Here is a 27,832-nt window from a genome sequence, read left to right on the forward strand (position 1 = left end):
GATACTGGGCCAGCATGATCAGAGAAACAAAGTCACCAGACAACAAAGGTAGAAAAAAATAATTTTATTTTCATTATAGTGTTTGGAATCAGGTGCTGAACATTAAAAGTTTATATTTATTTACTTATTTAAGGCATTTTATCCCATATTAAACATGAATTAGATTGGAACCTGGGATCATTTAATTTTTTTTTTCCTGGAGAGAGTAATGCATTGCCCCCCCCCTCCCCCGGCTATAGCCAGATCTGCAATTTGGGGGGGGGGGGGCGCAGAGGTGGATTGGGGGGGGGGGGTGCAGTGGTGGACGGGGGGCGCCGAGGTGGACCGGGGAGAGAGCCTGTTGTTAAAATTTTACCAGCACGCCACTGTATGTATATATATATATATATATATATATAGGCTTGCAGGTGGTATATGAGAAAATAAAATGTTTATATCATAGAGCAAGAGTTTTCAGCAGTACCTCCTAACCAGTTGGTATTTTAGAATATCCATAATGAGTATGAATGATCCCATTATATGCAATCTCACACATATTCATTATGGAGAGTCTAAATTCTGTAGAGAAGAAAGACAGGGGATATTATGACAGAGACCTTCAAATCCTCAAAGGTATAAATAATGCACAGGAAGCAAGTTTCTTTTCAGGGGAAGGATGCTCTAGAAAATAGCATGAGGGCCCAAGAAGGTAGGATTTGGGAGTAAAATCAGAAAATCTTTTTATGGAAGGGGTGGCAGATCCATGCAGTGTCCTCCCAGTTGAAGTGGTAGAGATCAAAGCAGCAATGGAATTCAAGGAAGTATAAAATAAGCATAGTGCTTCTCAACTGGGGGGTTTATAGCACTGCACTGGAAATATTTGGTAGGCTTAATGGGCGTATCTTATGGTCCTTATCTGTTATCAGATTCTGGGTTTTTGTTTTACATCATTACAAAAACATAAGTGCATAAGTATTGCCATACTGGGATAGACCAAAAGGTCCATCAAGCCCAGCATCCTGTTTCCAACAGTGGCCAGTCCAAGATGCAAATACCTGGCAAGAACCTGCATTCTAAGCAAGTTGTAAAGGCTTAAAAACATCAGGTAGACCAAGATACAGTATATAGGTAAAGTATGGCATAAGCATTTGAACCACTCCACAGAAATCTTCATCTAAAATTGGGCGGAGGCAGTGCACTAAACAGTTTAAAATAGACCCCACAAAGCACCTTGAATATATGTAAATGAAAAGTCAACTGAGAATCACCATCCCTAGTTATTGAACCTCCATATAAATAGAGTTAGGCACCAAAACTGGATCAAATCAATCAGAATGTACCATCAGAGCAACAGTCACCTTTTAAGTTAATTGTTAACCCATGTAGAGTCTACTCCACTCATTGCGCTTAATGTCTACTTGATGAAATTAGAAGAATAGCCAGGCTGTTCTAACAAGAAAAATTTGTGTAAAGGACCACTGTAAGGATCTTACCTTGCTGTCATTAAAGGCATCATGCTCAAGTTTAATCATAGGTACAAACTATTTTTTAATTTTTACCTGCATATGACAAATCCAATTAAGGGGTAGTAATTAAGGTGCCTTTTGCCCTTATACAGTAGCTTGACCCCTAGTGGTAATACCTTGAGGCTACTGCTAGGGGTTGCAGCCATCATTTTGAACCTGGCATTGGCAAGAGGCAACACCAACTGTGTATCGTTCCTGCCCCAAACCCACTAGACACCAGGGAGCCCTTAAAGGAGGCTGGAGGGGGGGAAATCTTAGGGAGGGGTGGTCTATTTGAGGGGGTCGCTTTTCAGGGAGGTCATGCTCAAGGGAACTATGGGAGGCTTTGCAGCTCTGTGGTCGTAGGAGGAATGAAGCTTGTGAGGTTTATCGCTAGTTGCTTTCATGTACCACAGGAGTCAGTAAACTGCACTACTGAGGTTAGCAACTCCTGTGGTAAAAGGCCACATTTTATGGCACCTTAATGACCACTCCTTTTAGTTTTCTTAGTCTTGAACTGGTACTATGCAGTACTTTTCTGTGAACATTTTTTATTTGCTTTGAATACAGAAAATGCCCATGTTATTTCTCCTTTTGTTTGGCTGCAGAGTGGTACATCGAACATTTTTAGTACCCTTCTTAATTAAAATTTTTTATTGCTTCAACCTGTGGCCTAGGTAACAATTTGTGTAGCATAGAGTTGTCAAACTTAGAAATAAGTGGTACTAAATATACCGAATTACGTTTTCCATGAATAACTGTGTTTTCAGATCTGCGTCTCCCAAGCATGGCTTCACCATTATGAACAGACTGAGTATGGAAAATCGGACGGAGCCCATCAGTAAAGACTTAGATTTTCAACTGCAGGATCCATTTTTGCTTTACAGAAATGCAAGATGTGAGTATAGAACTGTTATTTTTGTGATCTTTGTCCAGTCTCCAGGTAAATTCTTTGTGGGAATCTCCGAAGATAATCCCAGCCAGCCTCACAGAGGGAATTATAAATTATTCCCAACAGCCAGTGGCTTTATCATAGCACTTTACCAGCATCATGGAGGATGGGTGGAAAGATCTTATCTAGAGCCTAATCTCCAAGTAGTCCATTTTTGACTAATAGAAATAGCTGAGGTCCCTGTCTCAGTACAAAGCCAGGAGCAAGGATGTAATTTGCTTTCCCAAAGTACTCCATAGCAAAGACTTCCCGTCCTGTTCAGTATCTCAGTAAGTGCAACAGATGCCAGGATCCTAGATCAGATCACCAATTCCCCTCAAGTGACTTGGAGTTTGACACCATCAGGCTCATTTTTGAAAGAGAAGGATGCCCATCTTTCGACACAAATCGGAAGATGGGCGTCCTTCTCACAGGGTCATCCAAATCGGTATAATCGAAAGGCAGTTTTGGACGTCCAACTGCTTTCCGTCGCAGGGACGGCCAAAGTTCAAGGGGGCGTATCGGAGGCGTAGCAAAGGCGGGACTTGGGCTTGCCTAACACATGGACGTCCTCGACCCATAATGGAAAAAAAAGGGCGTCCCTGACGATAACTTGGACAACTTTACCTGGTCCTGTTTTTCTTATGACCAAGGCACAAAAAGGTGGCCGAAATGACCAGATGACCACCGGAGGGAATTGGGGATGACCTCCCCTTACTCCAATAACCCCCTCCCACCCTCAAAACACATCTTTAAAAATATATTTTGCCAGCCTCAGATGTCATACTCAGGTCCATCACAGCAGTATGCAGGTCCCTGGAGCAGTTTTAGTGGATGCAGTGCACTTCAGGCTGGCGGACCCAGGCCCATCCCTCTCCCTACTTGTTTGTGAAGGAATCAGCGAGCCCTCCAAACCCACCACAAACCCACTATACCCACATCTAGGTGCCCCCTTCACCCATAAGTCTATGGTAGTGGTGTACAGTTGTGGGTTTGGGTGGGCTCAGCACACAAAGTAAGGAAGCTATGTTCCTGGGAGCATTTTATGAAGTCTGCAGTGCCCCCTAGGGTGCCCGGTTGGTGTCCTGGCATGTCAGGGGGACCAGTGCACTAGAAATGCTGGCTCCTCCCACTACCAAAGGGCTTGCATTTGGTCATTTCTGATATGGGCGACCTTGGTTTCCATTATCGCCGAAAATCAGAAACGACCAAGTCTAGGGACGACCATCTCTAAGGACGACCTAAATTTCAAGATTTGGGCATCCCCAACCGTATTATCAAAACGAAAGATGGACGTCCATCTTGTTTCGATAATACGGGTTTCCCCGCCCCTTTATCAGGATGTTTTGCGAGTACATCCTCAACAAAACTTGGGCGTCCCTTTCGATTATGCCCCTCCATGTCACCTGCAGGCCATATTTCAATTACTAAACTAAAAATAAAATAATTTATCTTACCTTTGTTGTCTGGTGATTTTATCTTTCTAATTGTCTCGTTCCCTGTCTCTGGGTCTTTTTCCCTGTGCTTTAACTCTGTTTCCAGGGCCTCCTGTCTATTCACTATTTCTTTTTTTTTCTCCGAGGACAAGCAGGCTGCTTGTTCTCACGACTGGATGATGTCCATGGCAGCCCCCCTGAACGTAAATCTTCCTAACAACCAAGCTTGCCAGAGACTTCAAGCGCGCAGGCGTGGCCATATTCCTGCCCGTCGCGCGAGAGTCCCAACAGTTCTTTTCTTTCCACGGTAAGAGAGAGACTGCCGTTGGTCTTCCTCCATGTGCCCCTGAAAAGAGCCTTCGTTACACGGTCTTTTTCTGCTTTTTTTTCTTTGTGTTTTGCTCTGTGGAGCTGTTTCTTTAAAAAAAAAAAAAAAAAAAAAAAAAAGAATATCCTTATTTCCTTATTTTCTTAGTGTTTTCCCTTCTAAGTTTCCTTTCGTTCCCGTCACGGCCCTCTTAGGCCGCACATACGCGTTTCTCCTTTTTTGTGCCCTTCTTTTGGCACTATCGAGAACTTTGACTTCGCTGCCGCTATTTTTCCATCCATGACATTGAGGATTCCCAGCGGATTCAAGAATTGCGGTCGATGCAACCGGGCAATCTCAGGTACTGATCCCCACTCATGGTGTATCCAGTGCCTTGGGCCCGACCATCGCCCAGACGCGTGTAAGTTGTGTCTCCGCCTTAAAAAGCGGACACAGGCGTCAAGATTAGCTCAGCGGGACCATCTGTTTGGAGCTTTGCCCCGTTCTTTGGCGTCAACGTCGACAGCGGTATCAAGGTCGTCGTCGTCGATGTCTGCACTGGAGGTGGCATCGACATCGGGAGCGCAGGTAATGGCTGTCCGGAGACTGCCACACGCTGGGAGCAGTGAGCCATTGAGTGGGTCTCAACCTGCCTTGAAGACTCCTGCTGTGCAGGCCCACCGGGACCGACCTCTTTCGGACCCGACCCCGAGGAGGCGTGTGGATTCCACGTCCTCCTTTTCGGTACCAAGGAGTACCGATGACGTGCCTCGAACGAAGGCTAAGAAGCATCGCCATCGGTCTCCTTCTAGACACGGTACCGGGAGCTCCGGGGCGTTGAAGGATTTGGCACCCGGGAAGCGTCGACACCGGGAGGACCACTCGCCCTCCATTCAAGAGGTGTCGGTGCGTCGGTCTTCGGACAGCCCGGTACCGCCTCCTCATCCCTTGCAGATTCTGCCTTCGGCTCCTGCACCGGCCCCACAGCCTTTTCCGGCAGAGACTCTGGACAAGCGCCTCCGAGCCATTCTCCCAGGTCTCCTGGAAAGCCTGCTGCGTCAGTCTGTTCCAGTTCCGGGGGTGCTTGTGCCCTCAGTACCGTTGATGGAAGTGGCGGCTGGCTCTGGGCCTGTGGTGCGGTCTTCGACGCTGGTACCGCTTGTGGTGTCGGTATCGGCTGCCACCCAGGTCACAGCTCATAGTGTTCGAGCCATGGCGGCGTCAGTGGCCCACTTGAAGTCAGCCACTATAGAAGAGATTTGCAAGGCTGCGATGTGGTCTTCAATCCACACATTCACATCTCATTTCTGCCTTCAGCAGGATACCCGACACGACAGTCGGTTTGGGCAGTTGGTGCTGCAGAATCTGTTTGGGGTTTAGAATCCAACTCCACCCCCCTAGGCCCATTTTTGTTCTGTTCCAGGCTGCCCTCTGTTAGATGTTTCTTCGTAGGTCAGTCCTTATGTCCTCGCTGTTGCGAGGCCCAATTGACCTTTCTTTGTTGTTTTGAGTGAGCCTGGGGGCTAGGGATACCCCAGTCACGAGAACAAGCAGCCTGCTTGTCCTCAGAGAAAATGAAGGTACATACCTGTAGTAGGTATTCTCCAAGGACAGCAGGTTGATCTCACATACCTGCCCGCCTCCCCTTTGGAGTTGTCTTTGTCCTTGTTTGCTTTGATATCGAACTGTCGGGACTCTTGCGCGACGGGCGGGAAGATGGCTGTGCATGCGCGGTGCTCACGCCTGCGCGCGCTTGAAGGCTCTAGCAAGCTTTGTTGCTAGGAAGATTTCCGTTCGGGGGGGGGGGGGGGGGGCTGCTGTGGACATCAGCCAGTCGTGAGAACAATCAGCCTGCTGTCCTCGGAGAATACCTGCTACAGGTATGTATCTTCATTTTTTCTCCTTTATTTCTTGCCCTATATCTATCTTTCACATTCATCTGTCTTCTATTTTTCTTCCTCCTCCTCAAGTCTGTCTAGTTTCCATCTCTTTCCTTCTCTTCCCCTCCGCCTCCTTTCTTGTTCCCTTGTTATAATGCCTTTGTATCGCTCCATGGTGCGACTGCACCTCGAATATTGTGTTCAATTCTGGTCGCCGACATCTCAAAAAAGATATAGTGGAATTAGAAAAGGTGCAGAGAAGGGCGACGAACATGATAAAGGGGATGGGACGACTTCCCTATGAGGAAAGGCTAAAGCGGCTAGGACTGTTTACCTTGGAGAAAAGGCGACTGAGGGGGGAGATATGATAGAGGTCTATAAAATGAGTGGAGTTGAACGGGTAGATGTGAGGCGTCTGTTTACGCTTTCCAAAAATACTAGGACTAGGGGGCATGCGATGAATCTACAATGTAGTAAATTTTAAAATGAATCAGACAGAATTTTTCTTCACTCAACTTGTAATTGGTGAACTAATCAGAAATAATGTATTTATAGAAATACTGTTGCAATTAAGTTAGTGACCACAAATTTCGACTAGAATTTCTGTACATCTTTTTTCCCTTTACATGAAGCTCTTGATATTTATGATGAGATGCATAGTTTTTGAGTATAAGATGGACATCTCTTTTAAATGAAAATTGCTTCTAAAGGCCGCACCAAGTTTATGGCAGTAATAGCAATACATTTCATGATGCCTTGTAGATCTTGCTTTTGCTTGCTAAGTCCAGAGAGGAAACATGGTCTTAAGGGTTTTTTGAGGCTGCAGGATTGCAAGATTCTTGTCTCCATGAGAGAGAGCACAAATTTACAGTTGCCATGGAAACAGCTGGGCATGCATTTCTGCCCTTGTTGGGAATTTTACTTTGCTCTAAGTATCTACTGCCTGTTTTCCCAGCTATGTTGCTGTTGATAAGCCTGTTTGTGTTTTGGCACTGCTTTGACTTTGCTTCAGTGGTAGCTAGCTCTATGAGAGAATCTCAGACTGGGGATTAAGGCAAAATACAGAATGGGTGAGGAGTAAAAGGCTGTTACTAAAGGAGGCCAGAAGTGAGGGGAGGCAGCTGTGAGCTATGACTGAAAAGCCACAATGACAGCCTTCTAGGCTTCGATGAGAGGCGCTGTGATTCTCATATGAGAGAGGTGAACTGAACTAGCATGCAAGATTAATGGGACAAAAAATAGATGGGGAAAAGTGGAGGGGAAGACCAAGTGAGAGAAAGGAGTGAAGAAAAGAGAAATAAAATTCTCCATTAACAGAAAAGCTGGCTCCAACCAAGGATCAGTCTTCTATGGGAGTCAGATTTTAGACATGCCTAAAGTTGACATTTCATCTGCAATATGAGAGAGTTGTTGGTATTGAATACCTGCTAGAAACATCCTAAAAATTACAAGCTCCACGGTAAGATTTTTTTGTCCATGCTGTTATATATGAAAGTTGCAAATCAAACTCCATAGAGCCTGAAATAAAAGGAATATTCTTTAGTGTCTTCTAGTTTTGGTTTAAAGTGCAATGCAAGTTGAATAAGGAATCCCTCTGTTTTCCTCAGGCAAGTGTACTTTTATTTTGTTTTGTTTGCACTGTTTATGTAAGACAGTTATAGTGATATTTTATTAAAGGTCATCAAGAAGGGGGACAATTGAGTCTAAGATTCTTTTGTTTGAGGATAACATATTACTCTCCCTTACAAATCCTCTTGTTTCCTTTCCAGTAGTGTCTGCCCTACTGCTTTCTAGAGCTGGACCGCTGGGAGGGACTAACGATATCTTGGTTAGGACATATCACAGTGGTCAAGATGATCTTGCTACCTAAATTATTGTATCTATTCATGGCGCTCCCTATCACTATGCCAGATAAATTTTTGGGGGGTCTACAGAATAGAATCTTTTCTTTCATCTGAAAAAAGACCGCCTCGTGTGCGGAGATCAGTGATGTATCAAACGAGAGCCCAGGGGGGAATGGGTGTCCCCTCTCTTTCAGAGTATTATCGTGTGGCACATCTTCGCATTTTAGCAGAGTGGATGCAGGGGGGGGCGACAAAATTTGAAAAGCTTGGGAACAGAGTTGGCTTCCATCATATCCATTGAGAGCTGTCCCATGGCTCCTGACCATATACTGCGCGGTGTTATTAAGGAGAACCCTTATTTTATCATCCTCACTTTAATATTCCCTTATCTCTTGTTTGTCCTGTTTGTCTGTCCTAATTAGATTGTAAGCTCTGTCGAGCAGGGACTGTCTATTCATGTTAAAGTGTACAGCGCTGCATATGTCTAGTAGCGCTTTAGAAATAAGTAGTAGTAGTAGGTCCTGCAGTTACTCCAGGGGCCTTTCGCAATCTGGAGGGCAGTTAGGGGGAAATTCTTTCCCAATAGGCTTTATTTCCTACATACGAACATTCGGTACGCTCCACAGTTTGCTCTGGGAGTTCTAGATCCCTGTTACTGGGTATGAAAACGACTAGGATTGATCGCGTTGGGGCATATCTGGGAGGAGGGGGAGCTGATTCTTTTCTAGATCTATGGGAGGAATACGGGCTTCCAGCATCCAACATTTTTGTATCATCAAGTGCGGGATTTAATCATTAATATTTATTATTATTTATTGCATTTATCCCACATTTTCCCACCTATTTGCAGGCTCAATGTGGCTTACAGAGTTTTGTTATGGTATAATCAATCCAGGAAATCAGATACAATTGGTAATGTGCAAAGATTAAGTAAGGGAAGAAAGAAGGAAGGTGTTAGTCAAGGTTTTGTAAGGTTATGGGTTATCTTTGTAGGCCTTGTTGAAGAGATATGTCTTCAGAGATTTGCGAAAGTTAGTTATTTCGCTGATAGTTTTCAGGGCTGTAGTAGTGCATTCCACAACTGCATGCTCATGTAATCATCAGAAGAGCACAAAGGGAGTTGGGGATGGTGGAATCCCAATTGGAGTTGGCGATGGTGGGAGGTGGTGGTAGAGGCGGGATTTCCCGATTTTTATATAGAGCCCTCCTTTCCTATACAAAACTTATGTATTATCTTCTTAAATGGGAATCCATGTGAGTTCCGCAAATCCCTGAAGACCTACCTCTTTAATAAAGCCTACCACAAGAACCCTTAACTAACTACAACACAACACCTAACCAAAATGGCGCAGAAAGTATTTTTCATTAACGACTTGTCCAAATTCTCCTGTATTTCTTTACCTCTTTGTAACACCAATTGTTTTCTCTAACCTGATATGGTGTTGCTATAACAGGTCTCTGTAAGCCACATTGAGCTTGCAAATAGGTGGGAAAATGTGGGATACAAGTGCAATAAATAAATTCTGGGGGTCTCATATGAATTCTCACAGTGGGAACGAGTATTCAAATCACTTCTTATGGTGTCTATATCAAGTGCTCTGATGGAAAATGGGTACAAAATTTTATATAGCTGATGGTATACTCCTAAGCGTTTGGCTACTATATTTCAATCAGGTTCCCCATTGTGCTGGTGTCAGTGTGGCATGGTGGGAGACGTGCCACATTTGGTGATCGTGCCCTCAGGCACAAGAATTCTGGACTATCTTCTACCTCATAAAGACTTCATACCTCCTAAAACCGGAACACTGTCTTTTGCATTTCAAGCCGCATGGTGTGAAGAGGAACACACATCAACTGATCTCACGTGTGTTAGCGGCAAGCAAGCTGACACTGGCTGCGGCTTGGAAGAAACCCACTTTACCAGCACTAAGGACAGTTCTACGTAAGCTAGATTTAATGTCTAAATTAACAGCTCTGCGTAATGGACACATATTGGCCTATTCTCGCATTTGGGACCCCTATGTGAAATGGTCTCATCCGGACTCTTGCTCATTCTGTAAGGGCATACTGGGGGGGGGGGGGGGGGTTCTGTGCAGTAGGAAAAGGGGGGGGGGGTTCATGGTTATGTGGACGGATGAATATTATAACGCTGCATAACAATTGTTGGCTGTTCAGTGATTTTCTCGATGACTGTTGTATAAAAATCTGCTGTATGTTGAAGCTTTAATAAAAAGTTGAAGAAAAAAAAAAAAAAGGTCATTAAGAGAGGTTTGACCTTTAAATGGGAGGATTGCCCCAGCCTACAACCCTCCCCCAATCCTTGACAAAGAAGAAAAAAGGGGGCCCGAGAACCTTGGCATCGCACTCCTTGTAGCATCCCCATCAGACCTACAAAATTTAGGACTCAGAGTCGGAAAAATCCCCTACACCTCATACCCAAAAACATTTCCGAAAGTAATAAAAAAGCAAGTTGCATCAGAATCCCTTAAACCTTCCCTTCCTCTTTTTCACCCTACCAAATATCCTGCTAGCCCCCCTAAGAGGCTGTTCTCAACCATACCTACAGTACTTGGCATGGACTACAAAGTAGAGGCCACCATGAGATTACTCCCCTCCAACCCATCCTCTAAAGGGGACCCCTCCACCAAAATGAACACCTATGCCCATTTTCTCCCCCCACCCCCCAATAAAGAGAAAAATAAAACACCCTTTAATCCCATCAGGCAATCATAAAATTCTAAAAGTTAGATAATAAAATCCTTGGGTGATATCCCCAAAGATGTCATATTCTGGTTTGATCTGCTATGTTGTCAAAGATGCCCAGACACCAGGATTGCGAGGCATTATATAGACCCTTATGTTAAATGATCATCCTGTAAATATAACTCTTCATCTGTCAAAGAAGCGCTAATCAGAGAAATCTGAGGCTGTAGATAACAACACCACTAAGTCCAGGTTCAAGTGCAGTGTATTGTATATCCTGAGTGCCAGGAAATAATATTAAGGGTGCAATAAGAAGAGATTATAGCTCATTAGAGTTCCTAAAGCTAGTCTGTTGGGCCAAAATCCTCACTGTCCCCTCCCCACCAAAAAAAAAACCAAACAAAAACACACTGCTCTGCAGTCTCCTCGTGTCTTCTCAGTAAAGAAGTATGAAAGTTGGAAGGCAGGAAAATCAAATCCATGGTAGTATCTCCCAGAGTAGCAGTCTCAAGCTCGGTCTGCATTGTGTTACAAGATATCCAGACACCAGGAATGCAGTGTATTGTAGATCCCCTATCCTGCCAACTCCATCCTCCGCCAGTCATAGGAAGGCAAATCAAGGAGGTCCAAGTCTACATCCAGCAACACCTACTGAGTTCGAGTGCGTTGCAATGTATATCCTGAGAAAGCCAAGAAAACTCTCCTGGAATACGGGAAGGAGAGGCTGCAGGGCATTATAGATTCTCCGGTTGATCCCTTTTCTCTAAATCAATACCATCCTCTGAGATGTAGGAAAAAAAAAAAGAAGGGAAGAGGGGAAACTATGAGCAATGCCCTATCTGTTATTCCAGGGTAGGAGGTCCGGTACTCCAAACCGTTAACACTACTATTTGACTTAAATTAAGGCAGAGTCTATTGAAAATATGATGTTCGCACACTCCTGTCCCCCATCACCCAGAGGGGTCCCATGTGAGAGATGCCAGTTGTTTCAAAAAGTCATTTGTGACCTTTGGTGGGTTTGCCATCTATAAAGACTTATAGATGTGCTAGGTACAAGAGGGCAAACTGGATGTGGCATTGATGTAAGTCCGATCATATGGGTGCATAAGCCTTTCTCATAAAGAGACCCTGGAAGAAAAATCCTAAAAACATAATAGTCTTATTTTCATATGTAAGAGGGCCTCGGGATCTTATAGCCCGCAACACTTCAGTCTTGTGCACATAATCTAGCAATTTAAATATTACTACCCTGGGTCTGGTCTCTGATTGCCATCTGGAGGCCAGCCTGTGCGCTCTTTCTATCCGCAGAGGGCCTGCTTCGGAACGAAGCTGCAGTGAGTTAACAAGCTATGTTTCCAGAAATCCTTGCAGCTCTTTCTCACTCCGGTAAGCCATCTAGTCTGAGATTACCTCTTCGGGATCTATTTTCAATATCGTCTAGCTTATTCTCCAACTCCGCCATCTTTGATTGCAATGAAGCATTTGCTGTGTGCATCTGCTGCACGCGGTCTTCTAGGTCAGATACTCGCTGGCAATAGGCAGAGAACTCCCCTCGTAATGATTCCATCCGCCCATCCAGAATGTCCAGTTTTATCTGTGACATTTTGAAACTTTCTGTCTATAGCCTGTGTCACCTCCGAAACTATTTCTGCCACCCAGGCCGAGCTCACTGACGCGACAATCAGTATTCGCCATCTTGCTCACCTCCGGTCGTGGTTTCTCTTGCTGCTTTCTTTGAGATTTAGATGCCATATAGCCTTCCAACGCTCAGCCTCTGACAGTCCAATCTTCCTGTTTACTCCTCCAGCCAATCGTGGAATCGGATCGCTCAGATGATTTGGTTTGTGGGGAGCTCGGGGATTGAGGTCCGGGAGCTCCTCTCACTTATGTCCGCTCACCAGCGCAACATCATGTGACCTGCGAGGGATTGATTTAAAGGGACTACCTTTTCACACCCTTAACAATGGAAATGGAGCTTTCTCCCCTATATCTGATCCATACTTGCTACATGCTAAACTTTTCAACCTGAATTCCACAATCTATATCCATGTGTTATGGACGTATATGCAAACTGTATGCCAAAATTTATGCAGAGACATAGGAAGAAGTCATTTTACTTCTCCATTATTGCCTATAGTCAGCGATAGAGATTTTCAGCCTGGGATGGATAGTGCGATTTTTTATTTTTTTTTTATTTTTATTTTTTTTTTAATGCTTGGTACAGAAAAGGTATGGGTGGGAGATGTAATGAATCCAGAGGGAGAGGTGTTGACTTCAAAGGAAGTACAATCTCTGTATGATTTTAACATGTATAATAGACACTTTGGTTTCTTACAATTGCAACACTATATTTATAGTCTTAGGGGCTTGCATCTGGTTTGCAGCCAGAGCCAAAATACTTAGAGGCATGTATGTAATTGATGAGAAATAAATCTCCCAAATTGGGTCATTATTTTGCTTATATTTCTGATTTGTTCCTGGAGTGGACCTGGAAGGTGTTGCATGGAATTGGAGTCTAGACCTTAGGTACAAGATTCAGTCTGATTTGATCATGGTATTATTGGTAATATTTCCGGAGTATCTTAAATTTGTTACACTGAGAACAAGAATATAAATTTATTCTTAGGACTTGTATAGCACTGTGGAGAGCATATAAAGCAGCAGTGTCTCCTGATGGGAAGTGCCCAAAATGTGGAGAGAAGAAGGCTACATTGAGTCATATGCTTTGTGTTAAAATTCAGAGCTTTTGGATTAAAATTAACACCCAATTGCAGGAATGTTTTAACTGTTACCTCTTCAACCTACATATTTCTTATCTCAAGGGGAGATTGCTTACTTTCAATGTCAGACAGTCATAAAAATCTATTTGTAAAAGCATTGCTATTGGCCAGGAAGGTGACTTTGACCTGCTTAAGGGTCCAGTTGACACTACAGATTCTGCACTGGAAAGCCCAGCACTTATGTCTGACCTTGCCTTGATAGAAAGAAAAGCAGCAGGGAATGGAGACAGAGAGCAGATTTTTGGTGGACACTAAATCACCCCTACCCCTGACTCAAAATTTAAAAGAAATAGTAAGTACCTGAGCTGTCAGGGATCCTCAAGACCTGCCAGCTGAAGATCTTCCCGAAGGCGCCAGAAAAATCTGTGCTGAGCTCAACTGTCAGCGGCTGCTTTCTAAGCTGCCGATGCTGGCACCCTTGTTCATACTCTGTACCAGCATTGACCACTCGGGAAGCAGCTGCCAAACTGAGCACAGGTTTTTCTGGTGCCTTCAGGGATATCTTGGGATCCCCACCAGCTACCACAGCAGTGTGCTGCTGTTGGGTGAACCTGTACCCACCTAGGCCCACCTGTGATTACACTGCTGAGAGACACTAATAGATGGAATGTTTTTAAGTCAATTTGGGAATCCTGCTGGGGAACTGTACCTCATAGGGAACAAAGCTTATTATGTAACTGCTAGAAGGTTACTGCTTCCCTGGATGCACTGTTTATAGATACTGCCATCTTTTTCATCATTTTCTAAAGAGAGAAGCCCCGGGACTTTAGTTTACTCTGAAACTTAAATTTCTTGTTTAACACCCTTTCTACCACCTTTCTGTGATATGAGAGGGTCTCTTGATAGTGAGAGTCATCTCAAAGCTATAATAATTTATAACTTTAATCAGACTGCTACAGGTTTTTTTCCATACATTTTTTATATTATTATTTTCATCTTGGGAGGATGGGGAAAGGGAGGGAGGTGGGGTTTTCTTCTGACTAAATGGGTATACCTGTCAGTGGATTTCTTTTTACTGTTCTCATGTTTGCCTTGAACAGATGGTGCTCAGACAAGAGAACTGCAAACCTCTTTATACAGTTTGTTTTTCATTATGTTCATATACTATATGTTCTGGTTATACCTAATAAATAGAAGTTAGAAAAAAATTACACCAAGCTGATATGGAGGCCTCATATTAACATCCCTGGGAGTTCTTCAGTGAAGGTCCATAGGGATCTGATTTGTCCTCTTTGTTAAATGTATATATTAAACCACTGTCAAATCCAATTAGTTTGATTTGGGGTTTTTTTGTGTAGATTATCTACAGATCTTTTGTGAACTGGATGTATGTCGAACAGAGATTTTGTTCTCTGATGGACTGTCTAATATTTGTTCAGAAGTGACAGACAATAAGTTATATCTAAATTGGAGTAAATCCAAGCTATTTACAAAATGTAGCTTGAATTTTCAGCCAAGCAATTCTGACATTGGATGGGTTACAGTAAGGTCAGAAGTGAAGGTACTGTGACTGTTTCTTGATTGTGAGTTGTTTAATGGTAGCCCAGATTGTTAATCTTATGAAAGTTTCTGGCAATTAAAATTAATTCATGATCTGCGTTTGTAATTCATACAGTTAGTCTTTTATTACTGTAATGCCCAGACATAGTTCAAAGAGGCAGTTATTTGTTTCAGTATATTCAAAGTATGTTTACCTTTGTTTACAGTTCAGTGATTCCCATGAATGGGATGCAAATATACCGAGCTATAATCTATTTAGGAAGATTAGAGATGGTAGAAAAGGTAGAGTAGCAACTCTGTATATGGGAAACAATATCAAAGTGACTGAAATGCAGGTGGCATGGGGAAAGGAAGAAATGATATGGATCGCCTTGAAAAGAGAAGTTGAAACCTCTGTCCATATGGGTGTTGTCTACGGATCTCCACCACAATCAGAGCAACTTGATAAAGATCTGGATGCAGATACCCAAAAGTTGAAAAAGAAAAGAGGTACTGTTGCTGGGAGATTTTAGCCTGCCTGATGCCAATTAGAAAGTTCATATGCGAAATCTGGAAGAAGTAGAGAGATGGATGCCTTTCAAAGTGCTCTGCTCAGACAAATGGTGACAGAACCCATGCAGGAAGGAGCAATGCTAGATCTGGTGCTCACAAATGGGAAAAGTAGTGCAGTAGTGATCATCAAACAGTATGGTTTGATATAACAGTTAAAGTGGTGGGCAGGCACTCAAAACTCAAAGTCCTAGATTTCAAAAACACTGACTGTTAGATTGTAAGCTCTCTTGAGCAGGGACTGTCCCTCCCCGTGTTTAAACTTGTACAGCGCTGCGTAACCCTGGCAGCGCTATAGAAATGCTTAGTAGTAGTACTAAGTAGTAAAATGGGGGAATACCTGAAGACAGAGCTGACGGGATAGGAGGACATACGTTTATATTTGTTCCACATTGATATATTGCCTTTCTGTAGGTACTGTCAAAGTGGTTTACATATATTTTTTTCAGGTACTTTTCATTCACAAAAAGTGGAAAGACAGTGGGCCAGGCTGAAAGGAGCTATAAAAATGGCTTCTGACTTTACATGAGGAGAGTAAATAAAAGCAAGAGAAAAAGAAAACCAATATGGTTCTCCAAACAGCTGAACAAATAAAGGCAAGAGAGTTGGCATTCATGAAATACAGAAAAACTCAAGAAGAGGAACACAGAAAGGAATACCATATGAAACTGAAAGAAGCCAAGGGAGATATATGTCTGGCGAAATCACAAGCAGAAGAACAAATGGCTAGAAATATAAGGAGGGAAAACAAGAATTTTTTTTCAGGTATATAGTAAAAAGAGGAAGGCTAAAAATGGAATTGAAACTGAAAGATGCTGTGAATCATATTGTGGAGAATGATGAAAAAGTGAACGTGCTAAATAAATATTCCATGTTCACAGAAGAAAATCCTGGAGAAGGACCACGATCAGCTGGCAAAGGCAGATATGAGAATGGAGTGGATATCTCACTCTTCCCTGAAGAAGTTGTCTATGAACAACTTGAAAAACTGAAGGTGGACAAAGCCATGGGACCAGACGGGATTCATCCCAGGATATTGAGTGGTGGATCCTCTTAAAGATTTGTTTACTAAATCCTTGGAGAGACGGGAGAGGTTCTGTGGGATTGGAGACTAATAGATGCGGACTCTCTTCACAAAAGTGGTGACAGAGAAGAATCTGGAAACTATAGGCCAGTAGGCCTAACTTTGGTTATTTGCAAACAGTGCTGAAGGAAAGGATAGTGAGTTTTCTGGAATCCAGTGGATTACAAGATCTGAGGCAACATGCTTTTACCAAAGGTAAATCGTGCTAAACAAATCTGATTAAATTCTTTAACTGGGCGACCAGAGAACTGGGTCGAGGACATGTGCTAGATGTAATCTACTTAGATTTCAGCAAAGCCTTTGACACGGTTCCTCATAGGATGCTCTTGAATAAACTTGACAGGCTGAAGTTAGGACCCAGAGCGGTGAACTGGATTAGAAACTGGTTGACAGACACCAGAGGGTGGTGGTTAATGAAATTCACTTGGAGGAAGGAAATGTGAGTAGTGGAGTGCTTTAAGGATTGGTGCTGGAGCTGATTCTGTTCAATATATTTGTAAGAAACATTGCCAAAGGATTAGAAGGTACGATTTGCCTTTTTCAGATGATACAAAGATTTGTAACACAGTTGACACCCTGGAGAGAGTGGAAAACATGGAAAAAGGATCTGCAAAAGTTAGAAAATGGTCTGTTTGGCAATTAAAATTCAATTATACTACCACAGGGGCAAAAAACTATAACCGGAGTACAAACATTACCAAAGTACAAATCATTAAAGTACTCCTCACAAATGTATAATTCTTTTAAAATTTTATTTATGTATACATGTGCCCACTTATTCTTACCACCACAAAAGTTACCCCAGAACTCCTTTCATACTAGCCCAACAGATGCTCACAATCACTCACTATTTCAGTATACACCCATTCAATCATACCATTTATAATAATCCAACAGTGCTACAAATTGTCAATATATCCAGAGTCAGAATCCAATCAGATATAGTCACTTGGATCAATTTAGAGCAAAGCAAGACTCTATAAGCTATGTCTCAAAACAGTTATCCATGTCCTCTGTATAGCGATGTCCATAATACTTCAAATGTGGCAAACGGTGTAATGAAATATTGAGTAGAAGTACTTTACATTCCTTTCTCCAGTTGAATGGCTGCTCGTTAACCAAACCGCAGCGTCGGGCGAGGTAAAGGCTACTGGAGGAACCATTAAAGTTCGTTCAACAACTTTTTCTTAACTCCTCATGGTCCTCAATGCGAGACCGCATTTCGGCATATCCTTCATCAGGAGAACCAAATCACACACTCTGTGAATAAACATATACCAATCTCTAACCTAAGCACTTCATAGTTTATAAACTTGCTTTTATACAATATTAATCACTTTTAAATATCATTGCTGCTTACCATCAAAACTGCTTTCCAAGACTGGGTTACTGGATGTTACATCAGAATGTTATAACGTGCTTTACTAAGTACGATTTAAATAGCCATAAGTGCACCGCCCCTTTATTTATTACATTTGTACCCCGCTCTTTCCCACATACAGCAGGTCCAGGTCCCTTTATTGACGTCATCTCTGAAACATTTAAAAGATTTGCCAAATCCCACTGCAAACTAGACACATGCCCAAACAACCTCATAAAATCAGCCCCTCAACAATTCATAATAGACCTAACGAACCACGTAAACTTCATGCTACAAAACGGACTTTTCCCTAAAGAAAAAGGAAAATTTTTACTCACCCCAATACCCAAAGATACAAATAAAAGCGCAAGCGAAATAACCAATTACAGACCAGTAGCATCCATACCACTTATAACCAAAATAACCGAAGGGACAGGAGAGGTATGATAACACACATTTAAATACTTGAAAGGTGTTAATATAGAAACAAATCTTTTTCAGAGAAAGGAAAACGGTAAACTAGAGGATACGAATTAATGTTGCGGGATGGTGGACTTAGGAGTAATGTCAGGAAATTCTTTTTTATGGAGAGGGTGGTTAATGCCTGGAATGCCCTCCCTATTGAGGTGGTGCAGACAAAAACAGTCATGGAATTCAAAAAGGCATGGGACAAACACAGAGAAAATGAATAGTATAAAAAACAACACTTAAATGACTGTGTGTGTGTTGTGTTGAGTGGTGCTTAGAGGTGACTCCAGCTGTAAAGAACTGAGGCCGGTGCTTGGCAGACTTTTTCTGTGTCCTGTATATGGCTATACGGTTGAGGATGGGCTGGAGAGGGCTTCAACTGATGCAGATGCAGCTCTTATTCTACATAATATTTGTCCAGAGTTGTGGTTGATCTCAGTGGTATCTACATTATATGGTGATGAATCTGTAGGGGACTATTTAGTTCCCTCTGTAGAATGTCTTGCCAAAGGTTGATTGCCTTTGGAAGTCTGTACTCCCTGTGGATATCTCGGTGGAGGTAGAAGTACAGCATTCTGTCAAGGATGGTGAAGATCACTGAAACAACGTCCAATTAGTGTCATCAGTTGGTTTGGAGAAGTTGTTTAAGCTGGTTAAGAAAACTTTTACAATGCTGGACAACTTTATAAATATTAGAACAAAGCAAAATAAAGTATGACTTTTATTACTTATAACAATCTATATACAATTCTGAAGTTGTTCCATAGCCAAACTTCTTTTTTCTAGTTTTTATGATTTGGCATAATGAACACACATTTATATCCAACACAAGCATGGTATTAATGAAACACAATTATGTGAAAGATTGCTTTTTCTCGAGGTGCCACTAGAATTAAACATGGGTTAGGAATTGCAAATTAAAAGAAATTTGGATTTTTTTTCCAAGAAATGTTTGATTTGTATACTTAATACTGAATTTATTTCTGTAGACAAAGTATTTGTTTAGCTAATGACTTTTGAAGCAAAGAGATACTTCAGTGGGTGTGACTGATACTTTTATTCCAATATTTGCTTATTATGGTGCAGAGATTAAGCAAATATCTACTCCAGACACAACGTTCAGTATTTTGGGATCATAACACAATGTTCAGTATTTTTTTTTGGAGGGGGATTATAATTGTGTTGATAAAAACCAAATGACTTGTATGAAAAACCTGCTTTTCTATAAATGTTCTCTTGTAAGCTTCCTGCAACTCTCCTACTGCAGAATGTACTCCAGGGTCACTTTATAAGCACATGCTGCAGCTGTTCCATTGACAGTCGTTATGAGACACACACAGCCTAACACGAAGGGCCTTATTGAATAATTTTTTCCTCCAGAGGCACAGAATGGAAGAAAGTCCTTTTTGAATAAACTCATAGGGCTTCAGAATGAGGACTGTACTGAAGTCCGACTGAAACAAAACAGATAAGATCACAGAGCAGAAACAGAGGGAGGTGGTCACTAGATTACAGCATCTATAGGTTCCAGTTCTGCACTTGAGCACCCCCAGTATGGAGTAGTCTCCTTCCCTGATCTGAATTTAGCACCTCAAGTCATTTTGAAAAGTTGGCTTCTGTAACATTTGCAACCTGGGGGACAGATGAAGCAAGCCTCACGGTAGAGTTGCAGTTCGTTTTACCACAGAATATAGAAAAAAAAAAAAAAGACAGCATGCTATAATCAATGAGTACGCAAATTTACTGCCGTGTTAAAATCGCAGCAGTAATGTGCAACTCATTGATAAATATCACCTTTTCTGTCAGTGCCTGAGCAATGATTAGCTCAGGGACTGAGAGGAAGGGTGATGACAAAAAAAAAAAAGAAAGCTGCCTGGAGGCAAGCCCTTCCTGTCCCAACCCCCGTAGAAAATGGTTTTAGTGGCACCCCCTCCCCCTGCTATGACTGTCCACCACTCTCCTCCTCCCCACCTCCCTGTCCCGAGCCCTGAACCAAATCCCTGGTGTCTAGTGGCACCCCCCTCCCTCACTCCCCTACCTGGATTCAATTAAATATAACTAAAATATCCTCCCCCTCTAACCCATCCCCCGAAAACTTCTTTCATTACTTTCATTATCCATTACCTGGGGATTTTTTTTTCCCTATAGCTTCCACCAATTTACTTTTAATCTAGTTATTGTAGCAGCAGTTCTATGCCAGGAGTCGGCCATAGAAATTCTTCTAGAACAGTGGTTCTCAACCTTTCTTCTGTTGCAACACACCTGACCAGTGTTCATCTGTGAGATGCACTGAGTACTACAATTTGTGACTGAACAAAAAGAAGCCTAAATATAATTTTATTGTTAGGTAATAGAAAAACAAATAAAATAAACTAAGATTCTTTTTTATTGGTCTACCAATATATTTTTTTATTAGCTTTTGTAGGCAATACCTTCTTTAGGTTAGAAATGAGCAAATGAACTCATGGTTAAAAATTATTCAAGAGAAATGTAAAATATTCTTAACATAATTTGCTTTATTTTTTAATGAACTGTTATTAAAATTAGTTATGTTTATTTTATTATGGAAGTTGTATATCCACGTACTTCATCAGTGAAAAATCGAATTGATGCTATGCAGTTTTTCAGTGTGGAGTTGGACAGCAGATACATTTCATATCGAATTTGCTATAACAGCAAGAAAGCTAGAATGTTTCCCTTTACAGCTTGCCACACAAAAAAATATATATTTTCAAATTTTGGGGTCACCTCAGTGCCAGCAACACAAAATCCCTCCTCTACAAGATATTTTGAAATAACACAAAACCTTAAGCTACTCAAACTATATAGCAAATAGAAATGGTAGAGATCATGTGCACGGAGGGACAAACTAGACCCCCGCATTACTGGACCAACAATGGTGATGAAAGCTTTAAGGAAGAGTACAGAATGCAGAATTTCTAGCCCAGTCTGGTGGCAATAGTGATTACAGTGGTAGTTACTGTTGGAGAGGGGGAAATCAGACCTGTAACATTTCCAGTTCATGCTAACCGCAGCAGTGGCCATTGGGTGTATTGAGGAAGCAAAATAGTGATTGGTCATGGGGATATCAAGTACTTGATTCCCTGGCTGTCTGCTTTCCCAAGCCTGCACCCACACATGGATAGGAATGCATGGGCTTGTTGTCTAGCCAAAGTTTTGGTGACATGCCTCCCAGCACTTCAGTGTGTCCCAACTCGCTGGTTGAGAACCACTGTAGTAGAACCTTGCAATTATGGGTCATCAATCCAGTTACTAGATGTCACCATTGCAGAATGGGTAACCAAACCACCACCACCGCAAAGGTGACCCATGAAGCAGAAAATCTGAGCTGGGGATCGGTGCAGATCAGAGCCACTTTGCCTTTGTGCTGGCCTGAGATTTGGTTCCAGTTTAGCTGGAAACCCAAAAGAACAAGAGACTACTACTAGACCCCTAAAACAAAGACATCCATTTATTGATCCTGTATTGTGAGTTTTTGAGAAGCTAATAGGCATAGTGTATGCTTTATAATTCCCTATTCCAAATCTGGGTGGATTTTCTTACACCATCTGCGATGTGATATATAAGTCGTGTGTACAGGAAATCTAATTTAGAAGGTATTAGTAAATAGGTCTACAGAAGCCCACTTGCAAAGTTGATGAGATGTCTCTACAGAGAATTAGGGTTCTTGGAATAATTATTGTAGGGTTAATAGAGGTCCTAGAACTTGACTTGCAAATGCCATGAGTTACTGTACTCTGACAAAAGACAGTATACATTTTAAAATAGACCTGCTTTCTCTATGCTGGGTAATCATTTTTAGTAAAAGCATTAGCATGATAATTGCAATAAAATATAAATGTTTCAGTTTTTAAACAAGAGATTTTGTTCAATTTAGTATATAATCCAGTTGATAGTAGAGAAACACTTTAAATTATAAACGATTCTGTTTCTTTATATAACCATTGAAGTAGCATGCTAGACCGTACCTTGTTTTGTACTGCATGTCTGTTGCATATTTACAGTTTAGTGAAAGTAATATAAGCATAAATGAAAAGTAAAATGCTTCCATTTCAGTGAGCTGACATGTAGTGAAATATAGTGTATATTAACAGTGACTTCTCTATTAAAAGGGCTTATTGGTAAAGTGTAATACAGTATAAAACTTAGAAAATGGAAAAATAAGTGTAGCTTGATTTTAAAGTAGCTTTTCTCTGAGAATAACCCAGAAGTACCTAGGGACTTGGAATAAGAGGATTGGGAGGCTTAGCCGTCCCAGCTCGAACTTAACCTTCCCCACCTCCCTCCTGCTACCACTCACTCCATGGCTGCTGCTTCTAGATCTAGTAGATCTCGTTTTTACCATCTTCTTCAGAAAAAAACCACGGAGCAACAGCCTCTATGTTCGTGGCTGCTGGCTCCTCCGGTCTCACCCTATGACGGCAGCTTCATGTTTTGGAGAGGGCAGGACTGGAAAAACTGGCAGCCATACACCTTGATGTTGTGGCTCTGCAGCTGTTTCCTCTTGTATTGCTGTTGCTGGCCCCAGGAGCCAGAAGTGGCAGAGATACATTGGGGGGGGGGGGGGGGGTATAGAGAAGAGATATTGCATGGGAGAGAGAGAACAGACACAGGATGCAGGGTGAGGAGGAAGAGAGTTGGATTTGCTGGTTAAAAGAGGGGGCAGAAAGAGATGAGATACTAGGTAAAAGAGGAGAGAGTGAAAGACAATCTGAGTGGAAGGTAGTAGAGATGAGATACTGGATGTCACAGGGGAGAGTGAGAGAATGGAGTGAATGGAACGGGAGAATGAGAAACAAGTGATGCTGGATGGAAGAAGGAGAAAGACAAGAGATACTGATTGAAGGAAGGAGAGAGAGACAGGAGATGGTGGATAAAAGGGGAAATGCTTGATGGAAAAGGGCAGAGAGAGAAGATATGCTGAATGGAAAAGAAGAAAGAGAAAGACTGGAGATACTGGATGGAAGAGGGAGAAAGAGGGGGATGCTGGATGGAAGGGGAAGAGAGAGAGGGGGGTGCTGGATGGAAGGACAACGTGATAGTGAAAGATTAGGTGATTAGAAGGAAGGAGAATGACAAGGTCAGAGTAAGGAAAAGAGATGGAAAGCTGTAGGTAAATGCAGTACAAAGAGGAAAATTGAAGACTAGATAGTAAGAATGAATGAAATCTAGAAAGAAGCAGAAAAATAAATTGAAGAAATTTGAAAGGAAAACGTGTTGAAGATAGATTTAGTGGAAGAAATGAAGAAAAGACAGAAAACTGACAAATGGACAGGAAACCCTGTCAAGAAAAGAGAAGACCAAGGAAAGCAGAAACTAGAGACTGGGACCAACTTAATTAGAATAATTAAATGGCCAGACAGCAAAGGTACAAAAAATAATTTTATTTTTAATTTAGGATAAAGTAGTGTGGTAGCCATGTTGTTCTACTAAAAGTTAATAAAAATAAAATTTAAAATGGAGAATAAGGTGAAACCTTTCTGTTAGGACAAACAATGCTTTTTTTTTTTTGTCCAGCTTTTGGAGGCGAAAATCTCCTTCCTTTGGTCAGGACAGTATACTGCTCTTATGGTATACTGACCCTGACCTGAGGAATGAGATTTTGGCCTTCAAATGGTAGACAAAAATGTATTGTTAGTCTAACAGGTTTCACCTTATTTCCTGTTTTTGGTTTGGTTTGTTAATTTGTAATGTAGTGATTGGAATATGTCTGTTTTTGAAATTTGCATCTGCTATCTTTATATTTTGCACAATACTAGGGGACATGCATCACTGTTTCTTCTTCTCTGGTATTGCACTGTATACAGAGTTTGGCTTCTTGGGTGTTCAGTATAACTTTCATATTCTGTTTTTAGTTTGTGGTTTCTTGGTGAGGGTCTGTCTGTGTTCTCTGTGTGTGAAAGAGACCAGGTTTTCTGTTAGCACTAAATGCCTGTCTGTGTAGAATTGATCTGCACTGTTCCAGTTTGTTTAGTTTTCCAGTAGGTGTAGGTTGGCCCTTGCTGTGTGATTCCTGGAAGTTACTGCTATTATAGTATGGTAGAATTGCTCTATAGGTCCTGACTGACATTTGTAGGGTTGTATTGCTTTATAATATACATTGTACTGGATTTTGGATTTGGATTTAGCTCGCACATTACTTAGTAGCAGCTCAGTGCGAGTTACATTCTGGTACAGAAGGTATTTTCCTGTCCTTGGAGGACTTACAATCTAAAGGGCCCTTTTAATAACAGATATTAGCGTGCGCTAAAATCCTATTTTATACCTATGGGCCACGTGGCACTTAGAAGTTCTTTTATTAAAGCTAAGCACGCACTAACAGATATTGGCGTGCACGAAGTTCTTTTATTAAAGCTAAGCATGCACTAACAGATATTGGCGTGCACTAAGTTTGTACCAGAGGCAATAGAGGGTTAAGTGACTTGTCCAAGATCTCAAAGAGCAACAGTGGGATATGAACTCTTGCTTCCCTTGCTCTGAGCCTGCTGCTCTAGTTCAAACATGTGAACTAAAGGCCTGCAGATTGAAGCCTGATGACAATTTGGCAACTTACCAAAAAATCTGATAGACAAATCATTTTGTGGTTGCCAGTAACCATAGGATTTCTGTTAGTGCTGCTGGGTCACTACTCACAGGACCAACAGGAAAAGGATGGATTAGGAGGCTAGAGCTGACCGGGAGCCAGTGACAAAGTACCTGCAGATATTTCCAGAATACTGCAAATATTTTTCTGTTTAATATGCTGTAGTTTGGTGTGCAGCATTTTGATTTTTTCGCACATAGCTCCCTGGAGTGTATTCAGTGTGCATAATACCATCAGTAATAGAGCTACTAGGAGGAGGCAACTGGTGCATCTGTACCAGAGACACAGTGAAGTCCCTACTGTCCCTTTATTGCTGATGTAGGTGTTGCCCTCCCTACCTTAAAGATTTTAACTTGCCCCCACCTCAACCCCACCCCACCTTAAGTATATTATCCATTTTAGATTCCCCAAACAGTAGAATCCTCAACTGCGTATGCAGCAGTAAAACTGTGTATTGCTATGTGAGAGGCATGTTTTTGAATACTGGAGCCACACAGGCTAGCAGAGGATGAGGATGTTGCAGAGGAAGCATTCATAAAATATAGGAATGAGATGATCCCAGCCATCTGTTTACATTCTGATTTACACAGGTGCTTAAGCTGGTTTTAAGAGGGATTTTGTAGTCCAATTTTCTCAACCAGTGTACTGTCAATGAAGTATTTAAAAAAAAAAAAAAAAAACAGAGATAAATCCCTGTGCAGCTGTAATTGAATAAATAATTCTTAAATGAATGGCAAAAGGTAGCCATGGTTATAATTTTGTCATCATTGCTATGGCTTTATTAGATATCTAAGAAGACTGGAAAAACTGCCGAGAAGGCTGGAGTGACCCCCATGGAGCTACTGTGATAATCCCAAACATGATAGAAACATGACGGCAGATAAAGGCCAAATGGCCCATCCAGTCTGCCCATCTGGAACATCTACAATCTCCTCCTCTCCCTAAGCGATCCCACATGCCTGTCTCACGCTTTCTTGAATTCAGATACAGTCCTTGTCTCCAACCTCCACTGGGAAGCTATTCCATGCATCCACCACCCTTTCCATAAAAAAGTATTTCCTTAGATTACTCCTGAGCCTATAACTTCTTAACTTCATTTTATGGCCTCTCATTGTGGAGATTTCCTTTATTTTAAAAAGGCTCACTTCTTGAACATTAATGCCACGGAGATATTTAAACGTCTCTATCTTATCCCCTCTCTCCCACCTTTCTTCCACAGTATATGTATTGAGGTCTATAAGTCTGTCCCCATACACTTTATGACAGAGATCACCAATTTTGAAGCCGCTTAATCCACAATAATAGCTATATATTCCATATTCAAATGCAAACTCCAACCACAAGTGGACAAAATCGATCCACACAGTCTTTTGACAGGAGGAAAAGACCTCAGATGTCAGAGTTTTTACCTACCCTTTTGGTAAGGGTTAGGATAATGATCTTTCAGCAAGAATTCAATCACAGGTCAAAAACCTCTTTCCTGTTCAACTGTTTGAATCAATGTTCCATTTAGTTAAATTATTTTTAAGCAATTTGTTTCAAAAATGTATAATGTGCAGGCTAAAAATCTTATTGCTGAATAGCGTATCACTCAAACTTAACGCAGAAATAACTGCAAGTGTATTTTGTGAAAACTAGAGCAGCTGTGAGCACACAGCAGTAACACTTATTTGGCTGTTTCAGATAGTGTGGATCGATTTTTGTCAATTTTGTAGCTGCCTTCTGGACCGACTCCATCCTATTTATGTCTTTTTGATGGTGCGGTCTCCGGAATTGCACACAGTGTTAAATGGGGCCTCACCAGAGACTTATACAAGGGCACTAACACCTGTTTTTTTTCCTGCTGGCCATTTCTCTCTCTATGCACCTGAGCATCCTTCTGGCTTTGTCACCTTTTCTACCTGTTTGGCCACCTTAAGATGTTTGTATTTACATTTCAAGAACCTAAGTTGTGGAACTACCTGCATCCCGTTTCAGACAAATCACCTCACTGCCCTCCTTACTGTTTTTCCCCTTCCCCTTTTTTTTCTATTTATATTGTAGTTGTACCCTGACTATGTTTCCATGTTAGTAATGTATGTTGATTTTTCTTTTCTTTTTTTCTCCTTTCCGATTGTACACCACCCAGATGGCTTACTCTGTTGGGCGGGATAGAAAGTCCTAAATAAACTATACAATCACCACTATATAATATAGCAAGTGAAGTTCTTCTTTTTACACAGAAGTACTTCACCTCCTATACTATACCATTCCTTTGGATTTTTGCCACGCAAGTGCATGACCCGGCATTTTTTAGCATTAAATCTTAGTTGCCAATTTCTGGACCATTCATCAAGCTTTGCTAGGTCCCTTCTCATGCTATCCACTCCCTCTGGGGATATCTACCCTATCACAGTGTTTGGTATCATCCAAAGAGAGACAAACCTTACCAGACAGTCGTTCCGCAGTATCACTCGCAAATATCTGGCCCAAGGACAGATCGCTGCTGCACACCACTAATAACAAATTTTTCCTCAGAGTGAACTCCATTTACCATTATCCTCTATCTCTTTCCAAGTAACCAGTTTTTAACTCGATCAGTCACTTTAGGGCCCCTACTGAGGGCACTCAGTTTATCTATCTACCGCCTATGCGGAACTGTGCCAAAGGCTATGCTAAAATTAAGTATACCACATCTAGTGCCCCTCGTATATTCAACTGTTGGTCATCCAGTCAAAGAAATCAGTCTGATTTGTCTGACAAGACCTGCCTCTAGTAAAACCATGCTGCCTTGGATCTTCTACTCCATTCGATTCTAGGAACTTCACAATATTCTGCTTTAGAATTGTTTTTGTTAATTTACTTACCACTCAGATTGGACTAACAGGCTTGTAATTCCCACTCTCCTCCTTACTTCTGCTCT

The 27,832-nt window shown here is 41.8% G+C and overlaps 1 protein-coding gene across 4 annotated transcripts in view; it reads left to right on the forward strand.

Moving 5' to 3' along the window:
- DCP1B (decapping mRNA 1B) overlaps positions 1-27,832 on the forward strand; it is a 91,526-nt gene that overhangs the window by 9,789 nt on the left and 53,905 nt on the right. For 3 of the 4 annotated variants that reach the window (XM_030214167.1, XM_030214168.1, XM_030214169.1), the window contains exon 3: positions 2,255-2,382. The exons of the other annotated variant lie outside the window; for it this stretch is intronic. In XM_030214167.1, the coding sequence (XP_030070027.1) occupies positions 2,255-2,382 (128 nt within the window). The remainder of the gene's footprint in view (positions 1-2,254; positions 2,383-27,832) is intronic. 4 annotated transcript variants of the gene reach the window in all.

The sequence above is a fragment of the Microcaecilia unicolor genome, chromosome 9 (assembly GCF_901765095.1).
Source record: "Microcaecilia unicolor chromosome 9, aMicUni1.1, whole genome shotgun sequence".
Classification (NCBI taxonomy): domain Eukaryota; kingdom Metazoa; phylum Chordata; class Amphibia; order Gymnophiona; family Siphonopidae; genus Microcaecilia; species Microcaecilia unicolor.